This window comes from Ascaphus truei, chromosome 14 (assembly GCF_040206685.1).
Source record: "Ascaphus truei isolate aAscTru1 chromosome 14, aAscTru1.hap1, whole genome shotgun sequence".
NCBI lineage: Eukaryota > Metazoa > Chordata > Amphibia > Anura > Ascaphidae > Ascaphus > Ascaphus truei.
The window spans coordinates 18,927,475-18,952,361 of NC_134496.1; the positions used below are offsets into that span (position 1 = coordinate 18,927,475).

The 24,887-nt window shown below is 43.8% G+C and overlaps 2 protein-coding genes across 3 annotated transcripts in view; both read left to right on the forward strand.

Annotated features, from left to right (window-relative positions):
• The window catches only part of LOC142465722 (DNA polymerase alpha subunit B-like), a 61,413-nt gene extending 60,370 nt beyond the window's left edge, over positions 1–1,043 (forward strand). For both annotated transcript variants that reach the window (XM_075569951.1, XM_075569952.1), the window contains exon 18: positions 578–1,043. In XM_075569951.1, the coding sequence (XP_075426066.1) occupies positions 578–727 (150 nt within the window). In that variant the 3' untranslated portion in view covers positions 728–1,043. The remainder of the gene's footprint in view (positions 1–577) is intronic.
• A 113-nt stretch (positions 1,044–1,156) lies between these two features.
• LOC142465723 (cdc42 effector protein 2-like) lies at positions 1,157–7,139 on the forward strand. Its single transcript, XM_075569954.1, has 2 exons — positions 1,157–1,325; positions 5,923–7,139. Exons 1-2 carry the CDS (start codon positions 1,319–1,321, stop codon positions 6,528–6,530), a joined length of 615 nt encoding a protein of 204 aa, XP_075426069.1. The 5' UTR covers positions 1,157–1,318; the 3' UTR covers positions 6,531–7,139.
• The last annotated feature ends 17,748 nt before the right edge of the window (positions 7,140–24,887 follow it).

Genomic DNA, 24,887 nt, shown 5'->3' on the forward strand with positions numbered 1-24,887 from the left:
CACAATGGCCAGCCCTTGTGTGCAGCGCTGTAGATTAGAGGTGTGATGCTAGCCAATTGGAATGCTCCGTTCTGCCAGAGCTGGCTCTGATTTGGCTGCGGCCCAAGCATGCACCAATTTGCACTGTCATATTCTATTTACTAAAAAAAAATCCTTGGAAGAGCGCTCCCTCCCCAGATTTTTTACGAAACAGAATATAAAGTGGTGCAAATTGGTGAAAACTTTGGAAAAAATTACGTAACAGTCAGGTTATTTATAAATAACATTCTTCCCCACGACTATTCTCGCGGGCGTCGCACCTTTCACCATTGTGTCCAGTATTTTTGGACAAGCCACCTGGTAACCCTGTGTGAGGGGAAATATTGATATTCTCTCTGCAGCTTCCTGCGCGGGGAATGAGAGGGAAAAGACTCATATTCTTCCTTCGCTGAGACTGGGAAGGGATTGGTGTTGCAAGGACAGACTTAACCCTCCAGGTTATTGTGCAGGGAGTAAGAGGGAATAGACTCTCTACATTTCTCTGTGTTGGGAGTGTGAGTGATAGGACGAAATCCACTTTGTTTTGTTTCCCCCCCAGGATGTCCTCGGCTGCATCTGTATTAACCCCGGCAGGCTAACCAAGGGGCAAGTGGGGGGCACGTACGCCCGCTTCCTAATCAAGAGAAGAGCCCACAGCCTTGAGAAAAGGGAGTCCCCCTGCGTCTCTGCTCAGATAGTGCGAATTTAACGGAAAGAGTTGGAATATGCAGTTGGACAAACGTTGAAATGGAGCGTGGGACAGAAGTCGCAGGATTTGGATTGTATAGGGGGGCTGAGCGCTGCACTGATATCAAATACTCCCCCCTTCTACACTGCGAGAGACATTAAAGACCAAGTTCTTAACCCTTTCCTTGCCAGAGAGGCAGCAAAGGGGTTACATGATTTGGTAATCAAGGAACACAAATAGAAATAAAATACATTTTCCATGTGCTTTACGGACCTTTATACAGAATAACCTGGCTGTGTAATATGTCGCTTTGTCAATAAAGCATCACAGTAAAATATTTTTGAAAAAAAAAACCGCTTGGTTACTCGAGTGCCCGCCCTCTTCTGTGCGCTATTGCGATTGGTTGGTATGATGGCCGGGCGCGGTGCGGATTGGCTGGCTCAGTTCCCGAGCGGGTCTTACCTCCCCTCTCCTTACCGCCCTAGTCGGGCTGTGGCCGCGGGGATACGCGGTCTGCGCTGGGTGCGGGGATTTACACCCTGAGAACCGGAAGCACCGGCCACTCCCACATACCTGTACACCGATCCCGGCGGCCTGAGCAGGGAGAGCGGCATGCTGCGTGAGTGTCCCCCGCCCGCCGAGTGCGCCTGTACATTGTCACACTGTGTATCTGCAGGCCCATGTATATGCTACAATACCTTATCTATATGTAATAGTGTGGCAATAATATCTATACAAACTATCTGGTGGGCATTTTTCCTATTGATCATATACCAAGTGATGCAGTACATAACTATACAATATTTAATTGTGTGTGCGTGTATATATAGATATATAGTTTACAGTATGTGGATGATATAGAATATATATATATATATATATATATATATATATATATATATATACACACACACACACACACACACCCCGTTGTTTTGTAGATAGTGTGTGTACACACGGTAAGAGGCGATCCCTGTCCTGTTGAACTTACACTCGAATGGTGACCTGTTATGTGCAGTAACCTAGCTTCTGTGGTCATCTCCAGTATCTGCCGGTGTATATCGGGCAGGGGTAACTGCCGGTGTATATCGGGCAGGGGTAACTGCCGGTGTATATCGGGCAGGGGTAACTGCCGGTGTATATCGGGCAGGGGTAACTGCCGGTGTATATCGGGCAGGGGTAACTGCCGGTGTATATCGGGCAGGGGTAACTGCCGGTGTATATCGGGCAGGGGTAACTGCATTTGGTTTTTCAGTTGCGTGCCCCCGAGCGGTTTAGGATTAAAGGTTTAATGAGGTCCCACACCCTGAGCTGTCATAATAAGGCCCTATACACACGCGTGTCGATCCCCGTGTTACACACGTGTGCTGAGAGAGGTGCTATCCCACTACTGCCTCTTGTAATTACTAGTGTGTGTGTGTGTGTGTGTGTGTGTGTGTGTGTGTGTGTGTACACACTCCATATGGTACAAGTAAATTCGATTGTTGAGGCGAGGGCTGCGGATTCGTGTGTGTGTGTGTGTGTGTGTGTGTGTGTGTGTGTGTGTGACACACGCACTTTCTCTCTGACACTTTAATTCATTACATACTGCACTGTCTGTCATTAGGTCACTCTGCTCCTGAGCCTTTCCGCACTGTCCTGATTTATTTAAAAAAATGTTTTACCAGGAAGTAATACATTGAGAGTTACCTCTCGTTTTCAAGTATGTCCTGGGCACAGTAGAGAGATTGTTTGGCAGTGGACCAGCAAAATAATGTTTTGTTTTTCTGTTTTTTTACATTGCGTTGTGGCATTAAAGGGAGCCTGGTGGGGAGGGAGTAAAGGGGTCATGCTATGGTTCTGTGGTGGTTACACGTACATATGGAATGCAGCCCGGGGGGGAAGGTACATTCTGACCTTTGACCACTGGGTTAAATTCTTAAGACTGACCAGTACTACCTGTAGGAAGTGGGTGTGTTTCAGCTTGTAGGATAGAGCCTCCTATGTATATATTAGAATTATACTATAGAGATTTTATTTTAATAAGTATGTATGTATCTCTTTCAAAACGTAAAGGCAAGGGCCTCCGTTGTAAATCAAGATAAATCTATATGCGCACAACAAATATATAACTGCTCACCGCTGATCAAGCTGTAAATGTGCAAAGTATGGAAACGGACCAAGTTGCGCTCCAGGATTAGGCTGCGGCCCCGCTAGCGCTGAGCGCGCTCAAAGCATGCGTGGTGGGTGTCCTGCGTCTGCTCGCGCGCGAGGGGAGGGGGGGGTGGGGCGGCGGCATTGCCGAATATTGAGCGAGCGGGAAAGTATAAAATGTTTATTTACCTAAGCGCATCGCGAGTGGGGACTTACACACACATATATGTGTGTGTGTGTGTGTGTATATTTATGTATATATGTATGCACACATACATATATATATGTATATATATGTATATATATGTATATATATGTATATATATGTATATATATATATATATATATGTATATATATATATATATATATATATATATATATATATATATATATATATATATATATATATATATATATGTAGACACACACACACACACACACACACACACACACACACACACACCATTACCATTCTCTTTTCCGGTAAAGAAAGACTGCACTCGGTTCAGTAATCATGAAAAACTGTATTGGGCATCTGAATAGAAATATATATATATATGTCACCTCGCCTAGCACCGCCCGCTCAGCGCTAGCGGGGCCGCAGCCTAATGCCTCGTCCATGTTGCATGCTTGCTTGCGGAAGCGTGCTGACGCGCGCTCCCGCTCAGCACTGAGCCCCTACAGCCGCAATTAGAGCGGCTTTAGTAGGGGCTCACCTGCGCTTCCGCGCGCTTGCGGAAGCGCAGGTCTTAGGGGAATTTAAAATTCCCCCGCTTGCCGGCGAGACAGGCCGGTCACGTGAGCGGTTCGCCCAATGAGGGCGAACCAGCTCCGTGACGTCACTGGCCCGCCCCCGGCCAGTGACGCGCCCGCCCCCGGACGGCCTGCTGAGAGCGCGTGCGATTTGCAACCGCAAGGCCAGGGAAAGCACCCGCTTTCCCTGAGCCTCAGCGCGGCTCAGCACGCCAGCGGTAAGCGTGTCCGAGGCCTTACTGTCACAGATTGTAGGTGGGTTTATAAGGCTCCGGCCAGGCAGGGAACTGGCGCTCGTGCGCTGCGCCCTGCTCGGCCGGGCGATCCGTGGCCGGCTTGCGCTTTCCGGGGGGCGCGGTCACGGAGGGGGAACCACTCACATGACGCGCTTGCAAGCAGCAAAATCACATTTGCTTGCACTAAGCACCGAGCAGGCGCTCGCTCTCACTGGCCACACACATTGCGGCAATGTGCTTCATCATGGCCAGCGTGAGCGCGCCCAGCCGCTCAGCGCCACCCTGGACTAGTCCTTACTCGATCGTCCAACGTTTCATCCCATGACCCCCTTCATCTAGGTAAAACACAGTATTTATATGTAGAAAACATACCGAGCTGAGCTGCAAACCCCCACCGCGTCTCGTCATGGGGGGACTCAACTGCAGTCCTTAAGGCCCCCCCCCCCCAACAGGTCAGGTTTTCAGGGTATCCCTGCTTCAGCACAGGGGTTCGTTCTTTGACTGAGTCACCTGTGCTAAAGCTGGGATATCCTGAACCTGACCTGTTGGAGGGGGGTAGAGGGCTTGAGGACTGGAGTTGAGCCCCCTGCTCTAATACACAGTTTATCATATAAATGACATGCATTGGTTTTGTGGTACAAAGCAGGTCATTCATGTTGTGTAAAAGGGGTTTTTTTTTGTCTTTTTTTTTTTTTCGTTTGAAATTAGAGGGAATGACCGTGTCGGGGGTGCAGCTTGATATGGTTTTATTTTATTGTATATAACCCTGACGATGGTGTGTCATGGGGGCTGAAACGGAAGATAAAGTAAAACACCCACCTATAATCTGTGACGGTAACCCTGTTTGTTTTGATACTTCCTACTTTGTATATCCCATTATTTAAATAATGGGACTTCCTTGTTTTTTTAATACTTGAACTTTTCCAAGCTGCCTGTCAGTGGCATGTTCAGAGCTGTGCATCCTATTTCTCTTTGCTGAATCTCTGAACCTTCAGTGTCACAGAGCCTCCGTACTGTGCCTGTAACAAGCTATAAATATGGTGCAGACCTGCGTGTAACTGTCACAGGAGATTTATCAGCAGTCTGAGCAGTTCTTTGTCAGTTTTTTGTCTCTTCCCGGAAAACCACAAATATTTGTTGGTGCCAAGAGGTGGGTCCAGCCAGTTGAAATAGAACATGCAAAGGCAGCGGCTCTAGAGACAACTGTCCCAGAATCCTTTTCTTTTGGCTGCATAACAAAGGTCCCAGCTTTAACTGAATCTCTGAATCAGCAGTTTGTGTGTGTGACTGTGAGACAGGGAAGCCATGATGTATAGATACTCCTCATCGTTATACATACCTTTGTCTCTGTCTCTCTCTCGGTCTCTCTCTCGGTCTCTCTCTCGATCTCTCTCTCGGTCTCTCTCTCTTTCTCTCTCTCTCTTTCTCTCTCTCTCTTTCTCTCTCTCTTTCTCTCTCTCTTTCTCTCTCTTTCTCTCTCTTTCTCTCTCTTTCTCTCTCTTTCTCTCTCTTTTCTCTCTCTTCTTCTCTCTCTTTCTCTCTCTTTCTCTCTCTTTCTCTCTCTCTCTTCTCTCTCTCTCTCTTTCTCTCTCTCTCTTTCTCTCTCTCTCTTTCTCTCTCTCTCTCTCTCTTTCTCTCTCTCTTTCTCTCTCTCTTTCTCTCTCTCTCCATTTTTGCATTCCCAAAGCTTTTACATCACTCGGTTATCGATTGATCATTAATTTTATTTAAAATATGTTTTACCAGGAAGTAATACATTGAGAGTTACCTCTCGTTTTCACGTATGTCCTGGGCACAGAGTTAAGATGACAAATAATACATGGTTACAGTTGCATAAGTGAGCAGGGTATACATTATATACAAGACGCTGCATGCACAGTTAAAGATAATATATATTATAATATATTTCACACCCTCTTGTCAATTACCAACCTCCTATTTTCATGGGATACCCTTCTCACCGGAGTAGTAACATTTTCTCGACGCAGGGACGACCCACAACATACACTTTTTTTTTCTTTTTAATCTTGAGCAGCTTACGACGATTTAAAGACCGAAGTTATTTATCATTTATTCCCCCCCCCCCCCCGCAGGTGCCATGGGAGCCGGACACACGACATTTAGGGGTGTGAGTTCCGTGGGGAGGGAGAGAGACGTAGAGATGTCAACCAAAGCCCCCATCTACCTGAAGAGGGGCACTCGGAAGGGCAAGCTGAGAGACGTCCTGTCCTCTGACATGATAAGCCCCCCACTTGGAGATTTCAGACACACCATTCACATCGGCAGTGGGGAGGGCGATATTTTCGGCGACGTGTCCTTCCTGCAGGGCAAGTTCCACCTCCTGCCTCGGTCCCACCCCGGATCCACCTTCCCTCAAGCGTCTGCGCTCCCGACCCACCCGGAGGTCCTGTCCCCCGTGCTAAAGAATGCCATCTCGCTCCCTGCCATCGGGGGGCCGCAGGCGCTCTCCCTCCCGCAGGCTCCACCGAAACCCCCCCGGCTTCACCTCGAGGAGAAGAGCAACGCCCCCGTCGGGCAGGGGGGCGCAGCCTGGCTGCAGGAAGTGGCCACGGGGAATGGCGTCATGGCGGAGGAGAGGGAAGAGCGGATACTCGCCCAAGCTGGGTCCCTCCTCTCTCTCCACCTAGATCTGGGGCCCTCCATCATGGATGACGTGTTGCAGATAATGGACAGAGACTAACTTGCCACATGGAGGTGGCTCTCGCATAGGAAGGGCCGAATATCGGAGTTAATCCTTAAAGGGTGTTTTTTATATATATTTTAGCAAAAAAAATGTTTTTTTATATATATATATATATTTTATTGTTAAAACACTATGAACATTAATCGTAAACAGAGGAACAGCGGTGGGGAGAGAGAACGGCAACACACTGCATTATATGATGATGCTGAGTCTCTATACACTGCTAATGGACATGCCGCTCTGTATAGGGATGAGTATCTTACTATGCCGATTAATGAACAAGCTGCTCCGTATAATGATGCGGAATGTCTTTTTGTTGTACCCCCCACTGATAATGAATAGGCTGCAGTGCATAATGGTACCGAGTATACGTACTGAAGAAACTTTCATAGGAAAAAAATCACATTTGTCTCTAGGTAGCTGTGCAATCTCTCGCCTGTATCGTGGATAAAGGGGTGAGATTCAGCGCGGCCGCAGGGTGCCTTATTGCCGGGAAGCATTAAATACGACACTTTAATTTTTTTTTTGTTTTACCTTTTTTATGACCAAAATGTGTAAATTGTTCATGTGACCAAATACAGGAGAGAAACGACTTTTATTTTCAAATTGTTTTTGGCTTCCTGTGTGTTTAATGGGTGAGTGAGCCTTGTAGCGCTGTCTGGCAACGGTCGGAGGGTGCGACAACGAAAAAGGCGAAATCCTGCGTCCGAGTCACCAAAATCCAACGGCAGAGAACAGGAGTAATGAGACGTTTGTATTGTGCAAATCCAAAGTGCATGGAAACCGGTTCCGGCGAGGAGGAGAATCCTGCGTGTGCAGCCAACACATCACAGGCAAACCATTTCTTCCCAGTGCAGGTCTCCTCTAGGACAGAGGTACCAAGCAGAGCTCTGCGCACACGTTCATAATGAGGTTCTCCATTTAATGAGACCGCCAAGAACGGGAATAACAATGTTACAGGTCCCATAGGGACCTCATTGTTTTGAGGAGACCCGCACTTTGAAGAAATTGTTTGACTTTTATATTGTGAGCTACTCTAGAGGAAAGGGACCTGGGAGACATTATTTCTGCTGGCATAAAAGTAGGCAGCAACAGGGAATTCCAGCAGGCTGTATAGGGAGAAGTGTTGGGGTGTACAGGGAGAGGTATTGGCAGTGGGAGGTTGGGGTGTATAGGGAGAGGTATTGGCAGTGGGAGGTTGGGGTGGATAAGGAGAGGTATTGGCGGTTGGGGTGGATAAGGAGAGGTATTGGCAGTGGGGTGTATAGGGTTAATTGGCCGTCCAGTTGTACTTGGGGCACTACAAATGAGCTGACCGTTCTAAACTAAAAGGGAATACTACAGAAAGACCTATACTGTACTAGACCAATTTAGCTGTTGTGAAGAGGCAGCTCCGATATATTCCCACAGGGATTATATGAAGCGAATATGGGATTCACACTCGAGCAGTATTCCTCAAGATGAAAGCCCCATGTGAAACTCCAACCTTGTTTATCCCCAAAACCACTTTGACCTACGGGCCTGTAAGGGCGTGTCGTGACCTGCCCCTTTCCCCAGGGGTCACTGCTGCCTGGAGGAAGAGAATAATTTCCTTTCCAATTGAATCTGAGTATAAAATCCTTAATAACTCCCCCAGAAGTTAACCGGTTTATTTCACCCTCTTTATAATCGGGGGATCCTCCCTGACGTATACATACTGTATTAAATGTAACGGATTCCTTTGCAACCTTGAGGGTGAAATAGATATTATTTTTTTAACTTTTTGTCAGTGAAATTGTACACTTTGTTTTGCTTATGACTACTACATGCAGTGATAGTTTACACACCTATATATGTATACCATTCTTTTAATCCATGCAAGCCTTTAATGCTAAAGAATATGCTGTCCTTTCAACCACCTTTGAAGGTCCGATCTCCGTGAGATTATATGACTGATCTTTGACGTTTGCAGGGCATCTGACGGCATCTTCCCTAGTAGCACCGCTGAGTCCCTGAGGCCTATCCTGGCATTTTAATATTCACAGTTAGGGGAAGTTGGTTCCTGGACAAACACAATGCATTTCCTTCATTGTTTGATTGCTAGTAACTTTAACTTCAAACCAGACATACTAAACCACGATACAATGTTAACCCTCTTCTCTGCAGGAGGAGGGAAGGGCAAGGTGTTCTGTTAACCGCTTGGCTGCCATACTGCCCACAAAAGTCTATATGTATATGGCTATATCATAACAGCTTATTAAAAGGTGCGATAAGAGAATTAGTTAACAAACTAGTTTCCAGCGCAGCTGAACACTTCCTGCTATGGTAGGTTCCCTCTGGTCATCCCTTTGGGGTTATGTGTTGTGACTTGCCTATGTGTAGGAATGTGTGTGTCAGTATCAGGCCTGTGTAGCACACACATCTGTATAGCTCTGTGCTGCCTGACAATCTGACACGTCTGTTCCCTGTGTAGCCGCCGAGTCTGTGTTCCAGTCGTCATACCTACTAATGGCTTGTACTCGTAAAAGCCTTAACTGGCAGCAGAGAGCTGCTGGAAGCACATGACATTCGTTCCTAACAGGGGAGCCAGATAGGTTGCCATAAAATAAAGAAAACCACATAGTGCAATACAGAAATACAAATAAAATAACACAAGTGAATAAAGTAATCTATAGGTGTTCTACTCACAAGTGGAGCAGAATATCAGAGCGAAATCCAACACCGTGGCAGATGACCCTCAGGTGGTAAGTGATGCATAAGATCCCGAGATCAAAGACAAAAGGAGAGAACCATAGTGCAGACAATAACATTTTATCAACACAAAAGAGATAAGTGGAAGCTTACATGGTGTCAGAAAAATCAGGCATTGGATACGCATAGAGACACGGCCTGCAGTTCGTCGCGACCTCGCTGCAGATGTTCCCTGCGTCCACGGCTCCGATGACGTCACTTTCTGCTCCGGAATTTGGTACGCACGTCGACACACACGTTGATTTCCTGGTTCTCTCTCCTCTCTCTTCCTCTACGGCTCACTGAATGGTCCAAAACTCAACACGTTTCGCTGCGCTTGATTGGCATCTTCATCAGGAGAGGCCATCAAATGCGTCACTCATGGGTTATATACCCAAGTTCATAGCCCAGATATAATCTAATTGGCTGAGCTCAATAAAGTCTTATAACTACTTATAAATACACAGAAAAACCTAAATAGTGACTTATACATAATTACACATACAAGTTATACATAGGAAATAAAATGAATACATAATAAAAAAAGTAAGCTGACAAGACCCTGTTTCCCAAATTACAGAGACTTGCCAGAGAACTGATAAAAGCACTAAATATGTACTGATAAATATATCAGCTGCATAAGGCGATTGAAGTAAATGTTGCTTCCTAAATGGAACCATGGGGTATTATGCAAGAGAATAAAAATAAGTGCAATTAGTGTATTCACATACATTTTATAAACGGAACACATTAAGAAATTGTGCACAATAAGGCCTCAAAATATGACTCAAGAGGCACGCATTTAAATAAGATGAAGGCATGCAAGATAGGGGGAAAAATAATAACACATCAGGGGAAGACCCCTAGATCTATGTCTATGTTCATTCCTTTGGTTACCAGGGTTTTAAGTTTGTGAATCCAAAATGATTCATGTTTAGTTAGTTCTATGTCCCTGTCCCCCCCTCCCCAATGTGGTAATACATGTTCTATAACCACAAACTTAAGTCCTGAAGGGTCTCCCCGGTGGTGTGTAATAAAGTGTGAAAGAAAATGTGTTGTTACTTTTCTCCTTATATTACCCACGTGTTCTAAAATCCTTAGTTTTACGGACCTAGATGTTTTTCCCACATATTGTAACTTGCACGGACATTCAATTAAATAAATAATATCATCTGTCCGGCAAGTTATATGAGAGGAAATGTGAAACTCCCTTTACGTAACGTGATACAAAGTTTAATTTATCTTTTGCTCTAAAGCTACAGGCCTTACAGGTTGCGCAACCATAACAGCCTTTAACTTGTGGAAGCCAAATGTTGTTGGCTTTCTTTGTTTTTGGCAGTGCACTTGGTGCCAACCTATTTTTTAAAATGTTGGCCCTTTTAAAAATAATTTTTGGAGTTTCTGGCACTATTTCTCCCAAGATGGCATCACTTTTTACAATGTGCCAATGCTTCTTTACTATATTTGCTGTTTGGTTGGCCTGTCTATTACTGCTGCGGCTCATTTTATTCTAACACATCGCCGGTTTTTCCCTGGCTTTTTCCTGGAATGCGACGCACTTCACCTGGCGCATGCCCCATTCATTTTGCGTTCCCAGCCGCGGGTCATGCGCGGTTGACGCGCGGTTGATGCGTTTATTGAGAATGGTTCGGATTTAATAGGTTGCAATTCTTCGCGTGTCCGCTAGATGGCAGATATTCATGAATTGTAATGCGCATGCGCTTCAGTAATGTGTCAACTTGCAGGTGTTTCGTTTAAAAAAGATACCACAGTGTGCTATTGTAACTTGGCCTTGAGACTGAAGGAAGAGGTTGCAAAAATGTATCAATTTAGGCTTTTCATATTAAAGAAAGACAAAGACCAGTTTCGGTTACAGTATTCTCCAGAGACCCGCCCGCCATGAGTGTTCAAGTGCAGCCCGTTTTCCAAAAACCCGACAGAAGTTACGCGTATTTGATATGGGCCGCGATTAATGCAACAGATGATAAGATGGCAACAGTTGTTCAAACTTATCAGTATTTTATCGAAAACTATGACTTTTACAAATTTTCGCCATCTCCTCATACGTGGAAGCGGGCAGTAAGGAAAAGGTTATGTAGCGATCCCTGTTTTTATCGTATTGAGCCACAATTTGTTGGAGGGTATTGGTGTGTATCACCGGCTTTTTCCTGTATCTATGATCATGCAGACGGCAAAAGGTGAAGGGTCATGTTAAAACCAACTAAAAAACGACAGTCGCTGCCAAGCAATGCACCGGCTTCCATAACGGTCCCACCGTCAGTGACAACGCTTGCTGTCAGTCCAGCAAGCCTGAGCCGGATTTCGCGTGCAGTTTCGATCAAGCTTGCATGTACCTAAGCAATTTCCAGCCTCATCAGCTGACTACAGGAGTACTAGTCCCGCTGCAAACTATCGACGTGGATGATCTGGTAACCACAGGATGCAGCAATGCAGAGCCCAGCGGAACAACAGGACTCCACAGGACAGTAGCGGTGAAATAAAAAGATTCTTTATTGACACGTCATGGTGCAGACAGGTATGGGTGCAAAGTCTCCTCCTCTTACGCGTTTCACGCCTGTGCGGTGCTTCGTCAGAGAGTGAGTGTAGGTGTGCTGTGTTCCCCCTCTTATGCTGAACTAATTACCTGGAATAACGTTCAGCCGCCATGACCGGAAACCGGAAGTGACGCGGCTTAGTCCAGAATACCGGAAGTGACGTAACGCAGTGTATGCGATATGGGTGAGTTGTTTACAAACCATCCATGTAGTCATGGTGATTTCTATGTCTTCTCCTCTAGTAGAGAAAGGGGAAAGGATAGTCTAAAGGGGAGAAACACAGCACAGATACCTTGCAAAGATGTGTTTGAAGGAAAATTATGCAAGGTATTGCAATAAAAACAAATGTTTGGTGTAAGCTATATACAGAGAACATCTACAGACACACATATATTTAAATACATCTCCATGATTTAAATAGTCATTGGATGAGTATATATTTGAACAAACAAGTTGGTATTTATAAAGGAATATGCATGCCTAGGATAAATGCATAATGAAACACAACGCACCCAAATGTACCATGACACTACTTTTCTTAGGTGTAATATAAGGGTGTGAGAGAGACACACATGTAGGACAATTGGTTAAAATTAAACCTTATAAATACAAAATGTACATTGGCAAATTGAGTTAACAACTCCAAAGGAAGACATGAAATGTATATATATACATGTATCATAACCTGTAATTAATAGTATAACATAATAATTATGCCAAAAAATGCTTGCGTTCCCAGTCGGTATTTATACCCCCGGGTGACAATGACCCGAGGGTATAAATCCAAAACATTTCCCTTTTGTTGAGATTACCTTCCCTATTTCCTCCCCTAGTATGTTTAGGGATGTATTCCAGGGCATTGAATGTGAACGTATCGATTGAGCCATAAGGGCAATCATGAAAATGTTTAGAAACAGGTAGGTTTAAGTCGTTCTTTTTAATTGAACGAAGATGTTCTGAGATTCTGATTTTTAATGGGCGAATCGTCCTACCAATGTACATCTTGCCACACGCACAGTTCAATCTATATACTGCATAATTAGTTTTGCACGTCATAAAGTGATTGATTTTGTATTTTTTGCCTGTGACTTTGCTAGTAATATCTGTCAGGGGAATGGCGAATTTGCAATATGTACAATTCCCACATTTGTAGAACCCTTTAGGAAGTTTCTTAGTTTTTAATTCAGATATAAATAAACTCGGTGATTATGCAAGGTATTGCAATAAAAACAAATGTTTGGTGTAAGCTATATACAGAAAACATCTACAGACACACATGTATTTAAATACATCTACATGATTTAAATAGTCATTGGATGAGTATATATTTGAACAAACAAGTTGGTATTTATAAAGGAATATGCATGCCTAGGATAAATGCATAATGAAACACAACGCACCCAAATGTACCATGACACTACTTTTCTTAGGTGTAATATAAGGGTGTGAGAGAGACACACATGTAGGACAATTGGTTAAAATTAAACCTTATAAATACAAAATGTACATTGGCAAATTGAGTTAACAACTCCAAAGGAAGACATGAAATGTATATATATACATGTATCATAACCTGTAATTAATAGTATAACATAATAATTATGTCAAAAAATGCTTGCGTTCCCAGTCGGTATTTATACCCCCGGGTGACAATGACCCGAGGGTATAAATCCAAAACATTTCCCTTTTGTTGAGATTACCTTCCCTATTTCCTCCCCTAGTATGTTTAGGGATGTATTCCAGGGCATTGAATGTGAACGTATCAATTGAGCCATAAGGGCAATTTATTTATGGGATTTTGGGAAAACACTCACATTTTTGGTGACACTAACCCATTCCGTCATAATATTATTTTCTACCGTCGATATATTGACGATCTCATTCTGATATGGAGGGGAGACTACTCTACACTAAGGGAGTTTATTAATTATCTTAATAAAAATACTTTTAATTTAAAATTCACGTCATTGATACATATTAATCATATGAATTTTGTAGATATTAATTTGTACATAGATATTGACTGTAAAATTCAAACGAACATATATCGTAAACCTAATGCACGCAATTCTCTCCTTAGGGCCAACAGCAGCCATCCAAAATCGTTACTGCGTGGCATTCCCACAGGGCAATATCTCAGATTGTGAAGAATCTGTTCTACAGAAGAATCCTTCCTACAAGAGTCAGAGATATTAAATGACAGATTCAGAAAAAGAGGTTATTCTGAGCATGTCATTCAATCAGCCTTTAATAATGCCATTAGCACAGAACGTAAAGAACTGTTAAAGACCCCATCATATAAGAAAAAATCCAAACAAAAGAACTTTTCTGATCAGAATTCAGACACTCCTCTTTTTATTACCACTTACAACAATCAGACTAATCATATTAAAAAAATTATAGAAAAGCACTGGAGGATATTACAGTTAGATAAAGATTTGACTGCTGTTGTGTCAAACTTTCCGAAATTTGTATACAAAAAAGCTAAAACTATTGGTTATCATGTATCACCGGGTTTATTTATATCTGAATTAAAAACTAAGAAACTTCCTAAAGGGTTCTACAAATGTGGGAATTGTACATATTGCAAATTCGCCATTCCCCTGACAGATATTACTAGCAAAGTCACAGGCAAAAAATACAAAATCAATCACTTTATGACGTGCAAAACTAATTATGCAGTATATAGATTGAACTGTGCGTGTGGCAAGATGTACATTGGTAGGACGATTCGCCCATTAAAATCAGAATTTCAGAACATCTTCGTTCAATTAAAAAGAACGACTTAAACCTACCTGTTTCTAAACATTTTCATGATTGCCCTTATGGCTCAATCGATACGTTCACATTCAATGCCCTGGAATACATCCCTAAACATACTAGAGGAGGAAATAGGGAAGGTAATCTCAACAAAAGGGAAATGTTTTGGATTTATACCCTCGGGTCATTGTCACCCGGGGGTATAAATACCGACTGGGAACGCAAGCATTTTTTGGCATAATTATTATGTTATACTATTAATTACAGGTTATGATACATGTATATATATACATTTCATGTCTTCCTTTGGAGTTGTTAACTCAATTTACCAATGTACATTTTGTATTTATAAGGTTTAATTTTAACCAATTGTCCTACATATGTGTCTCTCTCACACCCTTATATTACACCTAAGAAAAGTAGTGTCATGGTACATTTGGGTGCGTTGTGTTTCATTATGCATTTATCCTAGGCATGCATATTCCTTTATAAATACCAACTTGTTTGTTCAAATATATACTCATCCAATGACTATTTAAATCATGGAGATGTATTTAATATACATGTGTGTCTGTAGATGTTCTCTGTATATAGCTTACACCAAACATTTGTTTTTATTGCAATACCTTGCATAATTTTCCTTCAAACACATCTTTGCAAGGTATCTGTGCTGTGTTTCTCCCCTTTAGACTATCCTTTCCCCTTTCTCTACTAGAGGAGAAGACATAGAAATCACCATGACTACATGGATGGTTTGTAAACAACTCACCCATATCGCATACACTGCGTTACGTCACTTCCGGTATTCTGGACTAAGCCGCGTCACTTCCGGTTTCCGGTCATGGCGGCTGAACGTTATTCCAGGTAATTAGTTCAGCATAAGATGGGGAACACAGCACACCTACACTCACTCTCTGACGAAGCACCGCACAGGCGTGAAACGCGTAAGAGGAGGAGACTTTGCACCCATACCTGTCTGCACCATGACGTGTCAATAAAGAATCTTTTTATTTCACCGCTGCTGTCCTGTGGAGTCCTGTTGTTCCGCTGGGCTCTGCATTGCTGCATCCTGTGGTTACCAGATCGTCTACTCAACCCAGCAGAAGCACGCACATTCAGAGGAAAACGGGCATGGTTCACGTGAGTCTTTGCATTGCAGCAATCACTGGGAGGTACACTACAGGTGTTCTTAGGCGGTTATAGACTTTGTCCTCATTGGGAGTGATGTGGTGGGGCTTATATATACCTCTGCTTACAGCACTCACCAGGACCATATACATGTCTTCAATGTATGCCCACCTGCATACCCCAGCACTCACTTGTGTATAATACCTACCGTTTATTATTCTTCTTCAATCAAGATTATTTATATCTTCATCATCCTTGGTCATTAGTAGCACTATTATAGAACATTGTTCTTCTACCCTGTATCGACGTGGATGATCAAGAACACTGGACTGGCAGTGGCCCGGCGCCAGCCGAATGGGAAATTCTATGGTGAGTATTGTTGCCATATTATTTTCTGTGTTTTTTTTATTTTGACAATACAGTATCAATATCGGTGCGATTCAAAAGTCAAGCGATTCTGCTGTGAGCAATATTATTGGCTGAGCGGCTTCTACAGTACTGTGCTGCGGATACTGAACAATTGGTGGAACGCTAGGCGCATGCGCATTGGAACCTTCTTGAAACGCATATGCGTGTCATTACATCGACGGTAGGCACATGCGCATGTGAACAGGAGACGCCCCCTGAGAAAATTATTGGTTGGACTGGCTGGGAACTTCTTTAGGGGGCTGACCATTACAGTAAAACTTTTCTTTTTGTTTTTCCTCAGAAAAGAAAACGGCTAATGGAGGGATTTCGATGGATAATATCGCTTTGTGTAACAATGCCTGCACATTGCTGAATCGGATTTAAAAACCCACGTACCGGAGTCTACAGTTTAGTGGCCGTTGTTATTGATTATGATAGAATACTGTACCTGAAACAGTATGCTGATGTTTTCTGGCCGTACAGTATTCAATCTTTTTTATATACAGTATACTGTGTAATAAACCCGAAAAAATAAAAACTATATATTTATTCTACATGTATCACAGTACTGTACATACATTATGTGTCTTCTACAGTATACAGTGCCAGTACATACAGTACAGTACAGTATGTGTCTTCTATTTATTTTTAATACTCTTATACTGAGCATGCCTACAGTATACAGTGCAGTGCAGTATGCATGGACATTCTAGAAACACTGTATTTTGTTACAGTAGCAAAGGAGCCAATGGAACAATGTAAAACAAATCAACATGTTCTTTTATTGGTGGAGTAAGTACAAAAACATTTATTTACAAATACTGTACAATGTAGAAACATTTTAGGTGCACAGCAATTCAAAACATCAACAGGTGTATGGTTTATGCATAGAAAGTAAAAACATTTACAGTCAGTCCGTATGGTTTACAGTCACATGTTATAAAAACAATTCTTTATTCATAAAATATACAAAACGCAACATCTCCTTTATTAAAGAAACATACAGTATACAGTACAGTGGGATGGTGTGCAAAACAGTCAGGCCTGCACCAGTACAGTCCACGATGGCAGCAAACAGGCCCGGTTTTCAGGACAACCTTGAAAAACGTGCCTGTTTGCAGCCCTCAGGGACTGGAATTGTGCAGGTCCTGTGTGTGTGTGTGTGTACAGCAAGTTAAAACAGTAAGTTAAATACAGTACAGCCGGTCAAAACATGTACAGTACCATACAACAGTATGGTCTTACCTGTGATTCCAAAAAATATCTTTATTCATACAGTAAAATACAGGTTACAAAACGCAACATCTCCTTTATTAAAGAAACATACAGTATACAGTACAGTGATTAAACCAGAAAGTCCACCACATTGTCCGTCCATGGCCGATGCCTTGCAGGCCGCAAAACGCCATTAATGCAGTCTCGAACGCCTTTCATTACAGGATCTGTAATTGGATAAAAGCGCCGCATTTCATCCAGAATGGACTTTCTTAAATTGGCAGGAAGCGCCCTTTTTACGCGATTTCCTTCGTAGTTCACTTTGAAGGCCCAGTCGCAGTACAACGAGTAGGGAACATTGTGCTTAAAAAGTAACAAGGCATACTTGTGGGGTGCACCAGCACTCATCACCCTATACTTCTCCCTGAGGGCCGGTGGCAGATTGCACATGGTGATGTCGGGCACCGTATCGATGCGAGCGAATGTAGGTCTTCTGGGAGCGGGTGTGCTTGGTGATGGAAGGGGGTCGAAGGTCCATTCATCACATCCATGTCACCCTCCCGCTCTGGCGTCGGGGAAACAGGGGCATTAACACCGAGCAAATGATGTATACCCGCTATGTCAGCCTCTATCTTCTCCATCCGTCGATCCATATGTTGCATCCGTTGATCCATATCTAGCATCCGTTGATCCATATGTAGCATCCGTTGATCCATATCTAGCATCCGTTGCTCCACATTTAGCATGGTCTCCAGAAGCAAATCTATCTTTGCCAGCACAATAGAGTTCCCGGGGAGATCCACACTTATCCCGTTCAGCATCCGGTCTAACGAGCTGCTTCTTGTGCATGGCGTGTGGACATCTGGGTGGATGGGTGCAACAGAGGATGAGATGGGGGTTCCATGGAGAGAAGCGGCAGCGTCGTCGAACAAGGGTGGAGGAGGTGGCCTGTGGATATCCGGTAGAGAAGAAGCGGCAGCGTCGTCGAAGAGGGATGGAGAAAGTGACCTTTGGATTTCCGGGCGAGAAGCAGAGTCTTCTAAGAGCAAAGGAGAAAGTGACCCGTGGATTTCAGAGGCACCAGCGGCAGCGTCGTCGGATAGAACTGGAGAAGATGGCCTGTGGGTTTCCGGGAGGGCGGCGGCAGCGTCGAGGATGAGGGATGGAGAAGACGGGCTGAAGATTTCCGGGACAGCAGCGGCAGAGTCGTCGAAGCGTATGTGAGGAAGTGGTCTGCGGATTCGATGGGTTGGCTGCCATTCGTTTTGTGTCGAGAGTACATCACCGTATATCTTCTTGACATAATAAGGCTGACGTCTATGAAAACCCTTAGCCTTTGGGGTCAGCAGAAGGTTTTCTTTATTGGCCTTAGCCTGTCGCTTTTGCCTTGGCATGGAAACGGCAACCGCCTTTCGCTTTTTCTGCATGACAGGCACGGCAGAGGTGAGTTGGTTCCTGCGTCCGTAGAATCGGGGTTGATCCATGGAAGCAGATAGCACAATGCAGTATCTGGACAAGGGCAAGTTCAGATACAGATCATCAAGTGGGAGGCTATGCAAAGTGTGTAACCTTTTATGCATGGCGACGAGGTACAGGTGTTGAAAGTGGGCGTACTCTAATGTGAGTCATTACCGTATAAATACACCATCCATTTTGTGGATTCACTGCACATTGAATACACATCGACTAAACATCGAATATACATTCTTGTGTTTGTATTTCTTTCTACTCGCAGCAATGCCTGTTAAAAAGATTTCCAAGGATCTCAGCATGCGAATTAAGGAGATGTACACGAGCGGACACCGAATTGCTGCTATCCAACGCTGGTTAGCTACTTCTGGCCTCATTGTGCCAGCAACCACCGTGAGCTATTATGCACATGGAAAAAACAGAGAACGCAAAAGGGCACCAAGGGTAACTAACGCGTAAGTATATTTATAAAACTTTAAAAAAAAATTATATCAAAAAATGTACTGTACATCTACAGTACTATATGTAATATTTTTGTTATTTCTGTTGATTTATATATATTTATATTACAACAGTATATATATTTTGTATATTTATATTACAACAGTATATATATTTTGTATATTTATATTTATATTGCAACAGTATATATATTTTTTTATTTATATTTATATTACAACAGTATATATATATTTTGTATATTTATATTACAACAGTATATATATTTTGTATATTTATATTACAACAGTATATATATTTTGTATATTTATATTTACATTACAACAGTATATATATTTTGTATATTTATATTTATATTACAACAGTATATATATTTTTTATATTTATATTACAACAGTATATATATTTTTTATATTGCTGCATATTAATAGAACAATATACTGTATCCTGTTGATCTACTGTCTCTAATATTTTTACTTACCGGATTGTTTTTCTTTACATTGTAGGGAGACAACTCTTCTGGTGGACAAAATAAGTGAGGAGAATGATGAGAAGAGTGCATTAAGGGTCAAATACACTCTGCAGGAAAAACACAATCTCACTGTATCCGAGACCAGCATAAAGAAGATGAGACGCAGCATTGGATGGAAATATGGACGTGTGAGGTTAGTACTGGACAGTACAGGAGATAAAAGTGTTGTTTAGGAAACTGTACTGTACCGCTAAAATTATTTATTCCTTGTCATTACAGAGCGTACCCCATGATAAGGGACGCAAACAAAATCAAAAGAGTGGCCCAGGCCTAGGCATGGATCGACAGTGGGGAAACTTTCCAGGATTGCATCTTCACTGACGAGTCTACTGTGTCGCTGGAGAGATTTGCAAGCTTTGCATTCCACAAAAAAGGCCGCATATCTTTGAAGCCGCGGCCAAAACACCCCATGAAGCTGCATGTGTGGGATGCCATCTCTAGGCGTGGACCAGGATGCATTGTCATCTTTGAAGGTAAAATATATCAAATATAATGTAGCCTTATGCACTGTACTTTACTAGTGTAGCCTTACTGTATGCACTGTACTGTACTACTGTATTGTGCAGTTTTTTGAGCACTTTTCCTTTCTTGCTATAGGAATTATGAATAAACCTTTCTTCCAAGACAACATTGTCCCTGAGATAGTGCAATACATCACACGCGAGTTCCCGGATGGTCACCGTTTCTACCAGGACAACGATCCGAAGCACACCGCGTCAACAGCGCATATCCTTGAGCGCGGTATCAACTGGGTGAAGACGCCAGCAGAGTAAGTGCGGTAACCGTGTCTCATTTTTTTCCCCACTGGTTTTACTGTGTACTGTATCTCTTAAACTAATTGTCCTTTTTTTCCAATGACAGATCGCCAGACTTCAATCCGATCGAAATGGTCTGGCATCAGCTGAAGGACCATATCCGGAAAGTGGTGAAACCCTCCAAAAAGGACGAGTTGTTGAAAGGCATAATGAGTTTTTGGAACGATGTACTCACCGTTGAAAGCTGCAATAAATATATAGACCATATTGCGACTGTGTTGCCCATTGTGATCGCGCGTAATGGGCAAGCATCAGCAAAGTAGTACTGTGCTGTAGTATTGTAAGTACAGTATGATACAGGTAAGTATGGCACAGATTTTTTCTTTCCCAATAGTCAGAGTATACAGTAGTTACAGTTTTTTCTTTACAGAGAGAGCAGCACCAGCCATCAGGTTACAATACATAGTATTTAACAGTAGTCAGAGTATACCGTACAGTAGTTCCAGTATAGACTAGTTTGACAGTACTACAGTAACTGCCTACTAACTGCTCAATTTTTTTCTTTCCAGAGAAAGCAGCACCAGCCATGTACAGTAGTACTACACATCACACAATGCCATAATACAGTACGCACATAACTGCACTAATTTTTTGTTTTCTTGTCGTTTCAGGAAAAAATGGTGGCCTGGGGGGGAGGTGGGGTGTTGTGTCCCGTCTAATCTGTTTGTACAGTCAAATGTACAGTATATAAACAGCAGTAATGATGTACACAAAACCTCTCCTCTCTCAATGAACTACTGTACTGTACACAGAATGAGGAACAAGATAAAGACGGAAAAAATAATATTACTATATATATATATTATACATTACAGCAGGGCTGCACAACATACGGCCTGCGGGCCGCATGCGGCCCATCTGGCCTCTCTGTGCGGCCCGGCCCGTGATGATTCTGGCCGGCCGCCAGTTAATAAAATAAATTAAATTAAAAAAAAAAAAAGTTTAAAAAAAATGGCAGCGATTCATCTCTCCTCCCAGCCCCCTCCCTCTCCCTCCCAGCCCCCTCCCTCTCCCTCCCAGCCCCCTCCCTCTTCCTCCCAGCCCCCTCTCTCTCCCTCCCCCCCTCCCTCTCCCTCCCAGCCCCCTCCCTCTCCCTCCCAGCCCCCTCCCTCTCCCTCCCAGCCCCCTCCCTCTCCCTCCCAGCCCCCAGGTTTTGCGGTGCGCGGGGGCAGCAGCAGCCGTGTGTTTTATTTTATTCAATAGCAGGCTGCTGCCGGGGAGGTCAGAGCATGCAGGGGGCGGGGCTTAGTACCGGGGAGAGGATGTGCTGAGCTGATCTAAGAGAGAGGTGAGAGGTGTGTGTGTGTGTGTGTGTGTGTGTGTGTGTGTGTGTGTGTGTGTGTGTGTGTGTGAGAGAGAGAAAAACGGGCTGGTGGGGGGTGGGTGGTCGTGAAAAACAGGCTGGTGGGGGGGTGGGCTGCTGACAAGTGAGGGGGGGCTGGGCTGCTGACAAGTGAGGGGGGGCTGGGCTGCTGACATGTGAGGGGCAGTGGGGGGAGAGAGTGATGTGAGGTGCAGGGGGGGAGAGAGTGATGTGAGGTGCAGGGGGGGAGAGAGTGATGTAAGGTGCAGGGGGGGAGAGAGTGATGTGAGGTGCAGGGGGGGGAGAGAGAGTGATGTGAGGTGCAGGGGGGAGAGAGAGTGATGTGAGGTGCAGGGGGGAGAGAGAGTGATGTGAGGTGCAGGGGGGATACTGATGTGAGTTGCAGGGGGAGGGTGAGAGTGATGTGAGTTGCAGGGGGAGGGTGTGATGTGAGTTGCAGGGGGGGGGAGATACTGATGTGTGTTGCAGGGGGAGGGTGAGAGTGATGTGAGTTGCAGGGGGAGGGTGTGATGTGAGTTGCAGGGGGGGAGAGAGTGTCATATTGAGGGGAGGGGGAAAGAGTGTCACATTGAGGGGAGGGGGAGAGTGTCACATTGAGGGGAGGGGGAGAGTGTCACATTGAGGGGAGGGGGAGAGTGCCACATTGAGGGGAGGGGGAGAGTCATATTGAGGGGAGGGGGAGAGAGTGTCATTACGGGGAGGGGGAGGGAGTGTCATATTGAGGGAAGAGAGACATGGGGGGATGCTGACTTGTGGGGGGGGGGATGCTGACATGGAATGGGCTGGGGGGATGTGGAGGGGGGTATTGTATGTTTGATGTGGAGGGGGGTATTGTGTGTTTGATGTGGAGGGGGGTATTGTGTGTTTGATGTTGAGGGGGGTATTGTGTGGGTGAGGGGGAGAGATGGGGGTATGAGAGATAGATGGGGAGTATCGTAAAGATTGATAGTGAGGGGTTCTGGGGGAGATATGAGGATGATGATGATGATGAGGAGAGATGATGATGATGATGATTTAACCCGTGCGGCCCAAATTTTTTTCCCTTGGAGCAGTTCGGCCCTTCTCGCTTTACTAGTTGGGCAGGCCTGCATTACAGTATATATTATTAAATAATATTCTTATATATGTGCATTATTCATGTTTCTCCATGTTTTACAAATGTTTTCTAAATGTTTATCCAATTTCAATCTGCCAGAAGAACTTAATTAAGACTGCATTATGTATTATTCATGATTATTTTTATATTTGTATTTTTTGGTTCCTGATAAAATAAAATAAATATTTAATTACATTCCTGCTAATCATAATCATTGACAACACCCCCCCCCCCACACCCCAGTACACCAATGAATAAGAATGAATGACAAAACAACATGAATCAGTTAATGTTTTTTTTTAACTCTCAATTCTCACAATGCTGTGCAAATCAGATTTACATTTCAAATTCGAGAAGGGATTTTCCAAAGCGTTACCGTAAACAAAGCCTCAAAGGGTTGGGGGGGGGGGTTGGGTGAGTCATGTGCAGTAATCAGCTAGCTCCCATCTCAAAGAGGATTACACGCAGGCGCAGTGAGGCGATTGACGCTCGGCTAGGGACGGATTAAAAACACAATGACTAACTTCAGAAAATTAATGACTGTGGAGGTGTCTGTCGAAAAGAGTTTGTGTGCGTGGGGGAGGGATGAAGGATTAGTTGTGCAGCAGTTCAAAGAAATTACATACTGTAGAGTAGAGAGTACAGTAATTTCAAAAGGCAGTTCATCATAATAATTTGATCCCTAAACCCCCAAATACAACCCCCAAATACAGTACATAAAAAGCACAGAAATCAACCATGTGCAGGCAAACGCACAGATTGAATATCGTAATATCAAGGTGATGCTCTGTGCAAATCAAATTCGAGAAGGGATTTCCAAAATGTTGCCGTAAACAAAGCCTCAAAGCTCCCGTCTCAAAGAGAATTACACACAGGCGCAGTGAGGCTTTGTAGCTCGGCTATGGACGGATTAAGAACACAATGGCAAAATTCAGAAAATTAACGACTCTGTGGAGAGGGGGGGGGTTGGGTGACTCATGCGCAGTAAACAGCTAGCTCCCATCTCAAAAAGGATTACACGCAGGCGCAGTGAGAGTTTGTAGCTCGGCTATGGACGGATTAAGAACACAATGGCAAGGTTCAGAAAATTAACAACTCTGTGGAGAGGGGGAGGGTTGGGTGACTCATGCGCAGTAAGCAGCTTGCTCCCATCTCAAAAAGGATTTCACGCAGGCACAGTGAGGCTTTGTAGCTCGGCTATGGACGGATTAAGAACACAATGGCAAGATTCAGAAAATTAACGACTCTGTGGAATTTCAAATCCTTGAGCTAGCCTTGTGTGTGTTCATGGGGGAGGGGGCTACAGGGTACAGCTGCATGAAGTTCAAAGCTAAAGACATACTTTAATTTTAAAAGGCAGTTCATCATAATAATACACCCCCAAATACAGCAAGTAAAAAGCACACAAATCAACCTTGTGCAGTCAAAGGCACAGGGTCGCAGTCAAAAGCACAGATTCAATATCGTTATACAGTAAGATGGTTTTTGCAGGCTTGTGGAGAAAAAAAAATTACAATATAAAAATGTTTTTTTTTTTTCACTCACTCAAGCAAGCAGTGGTGGGCGAAGTTACAGGCGCATGCGCAGTAAATTCCTGCTGTCAAGCAGGAATGTGATTGAAACCAGACACACGTTCAAAGGAATGCTGTGGGAGAGATGTACTGCATTGTAGAGAAGATAAGAAGTTGAAATACCCTGCAGTGCAGTTAATTATCCTGAGCGAGGGGGGAGTGCTGTATATGCCGAAATGTGACACTGTTACAGTAGAGAACACGCCTATGCGTTTCAACAATTTTCAAATGAGACATACTGTACTGCAGAACAGCACCGCAAATGCATGTATACTTTAAATATGCAAATTTACAATTACTGCGCGCGCACAC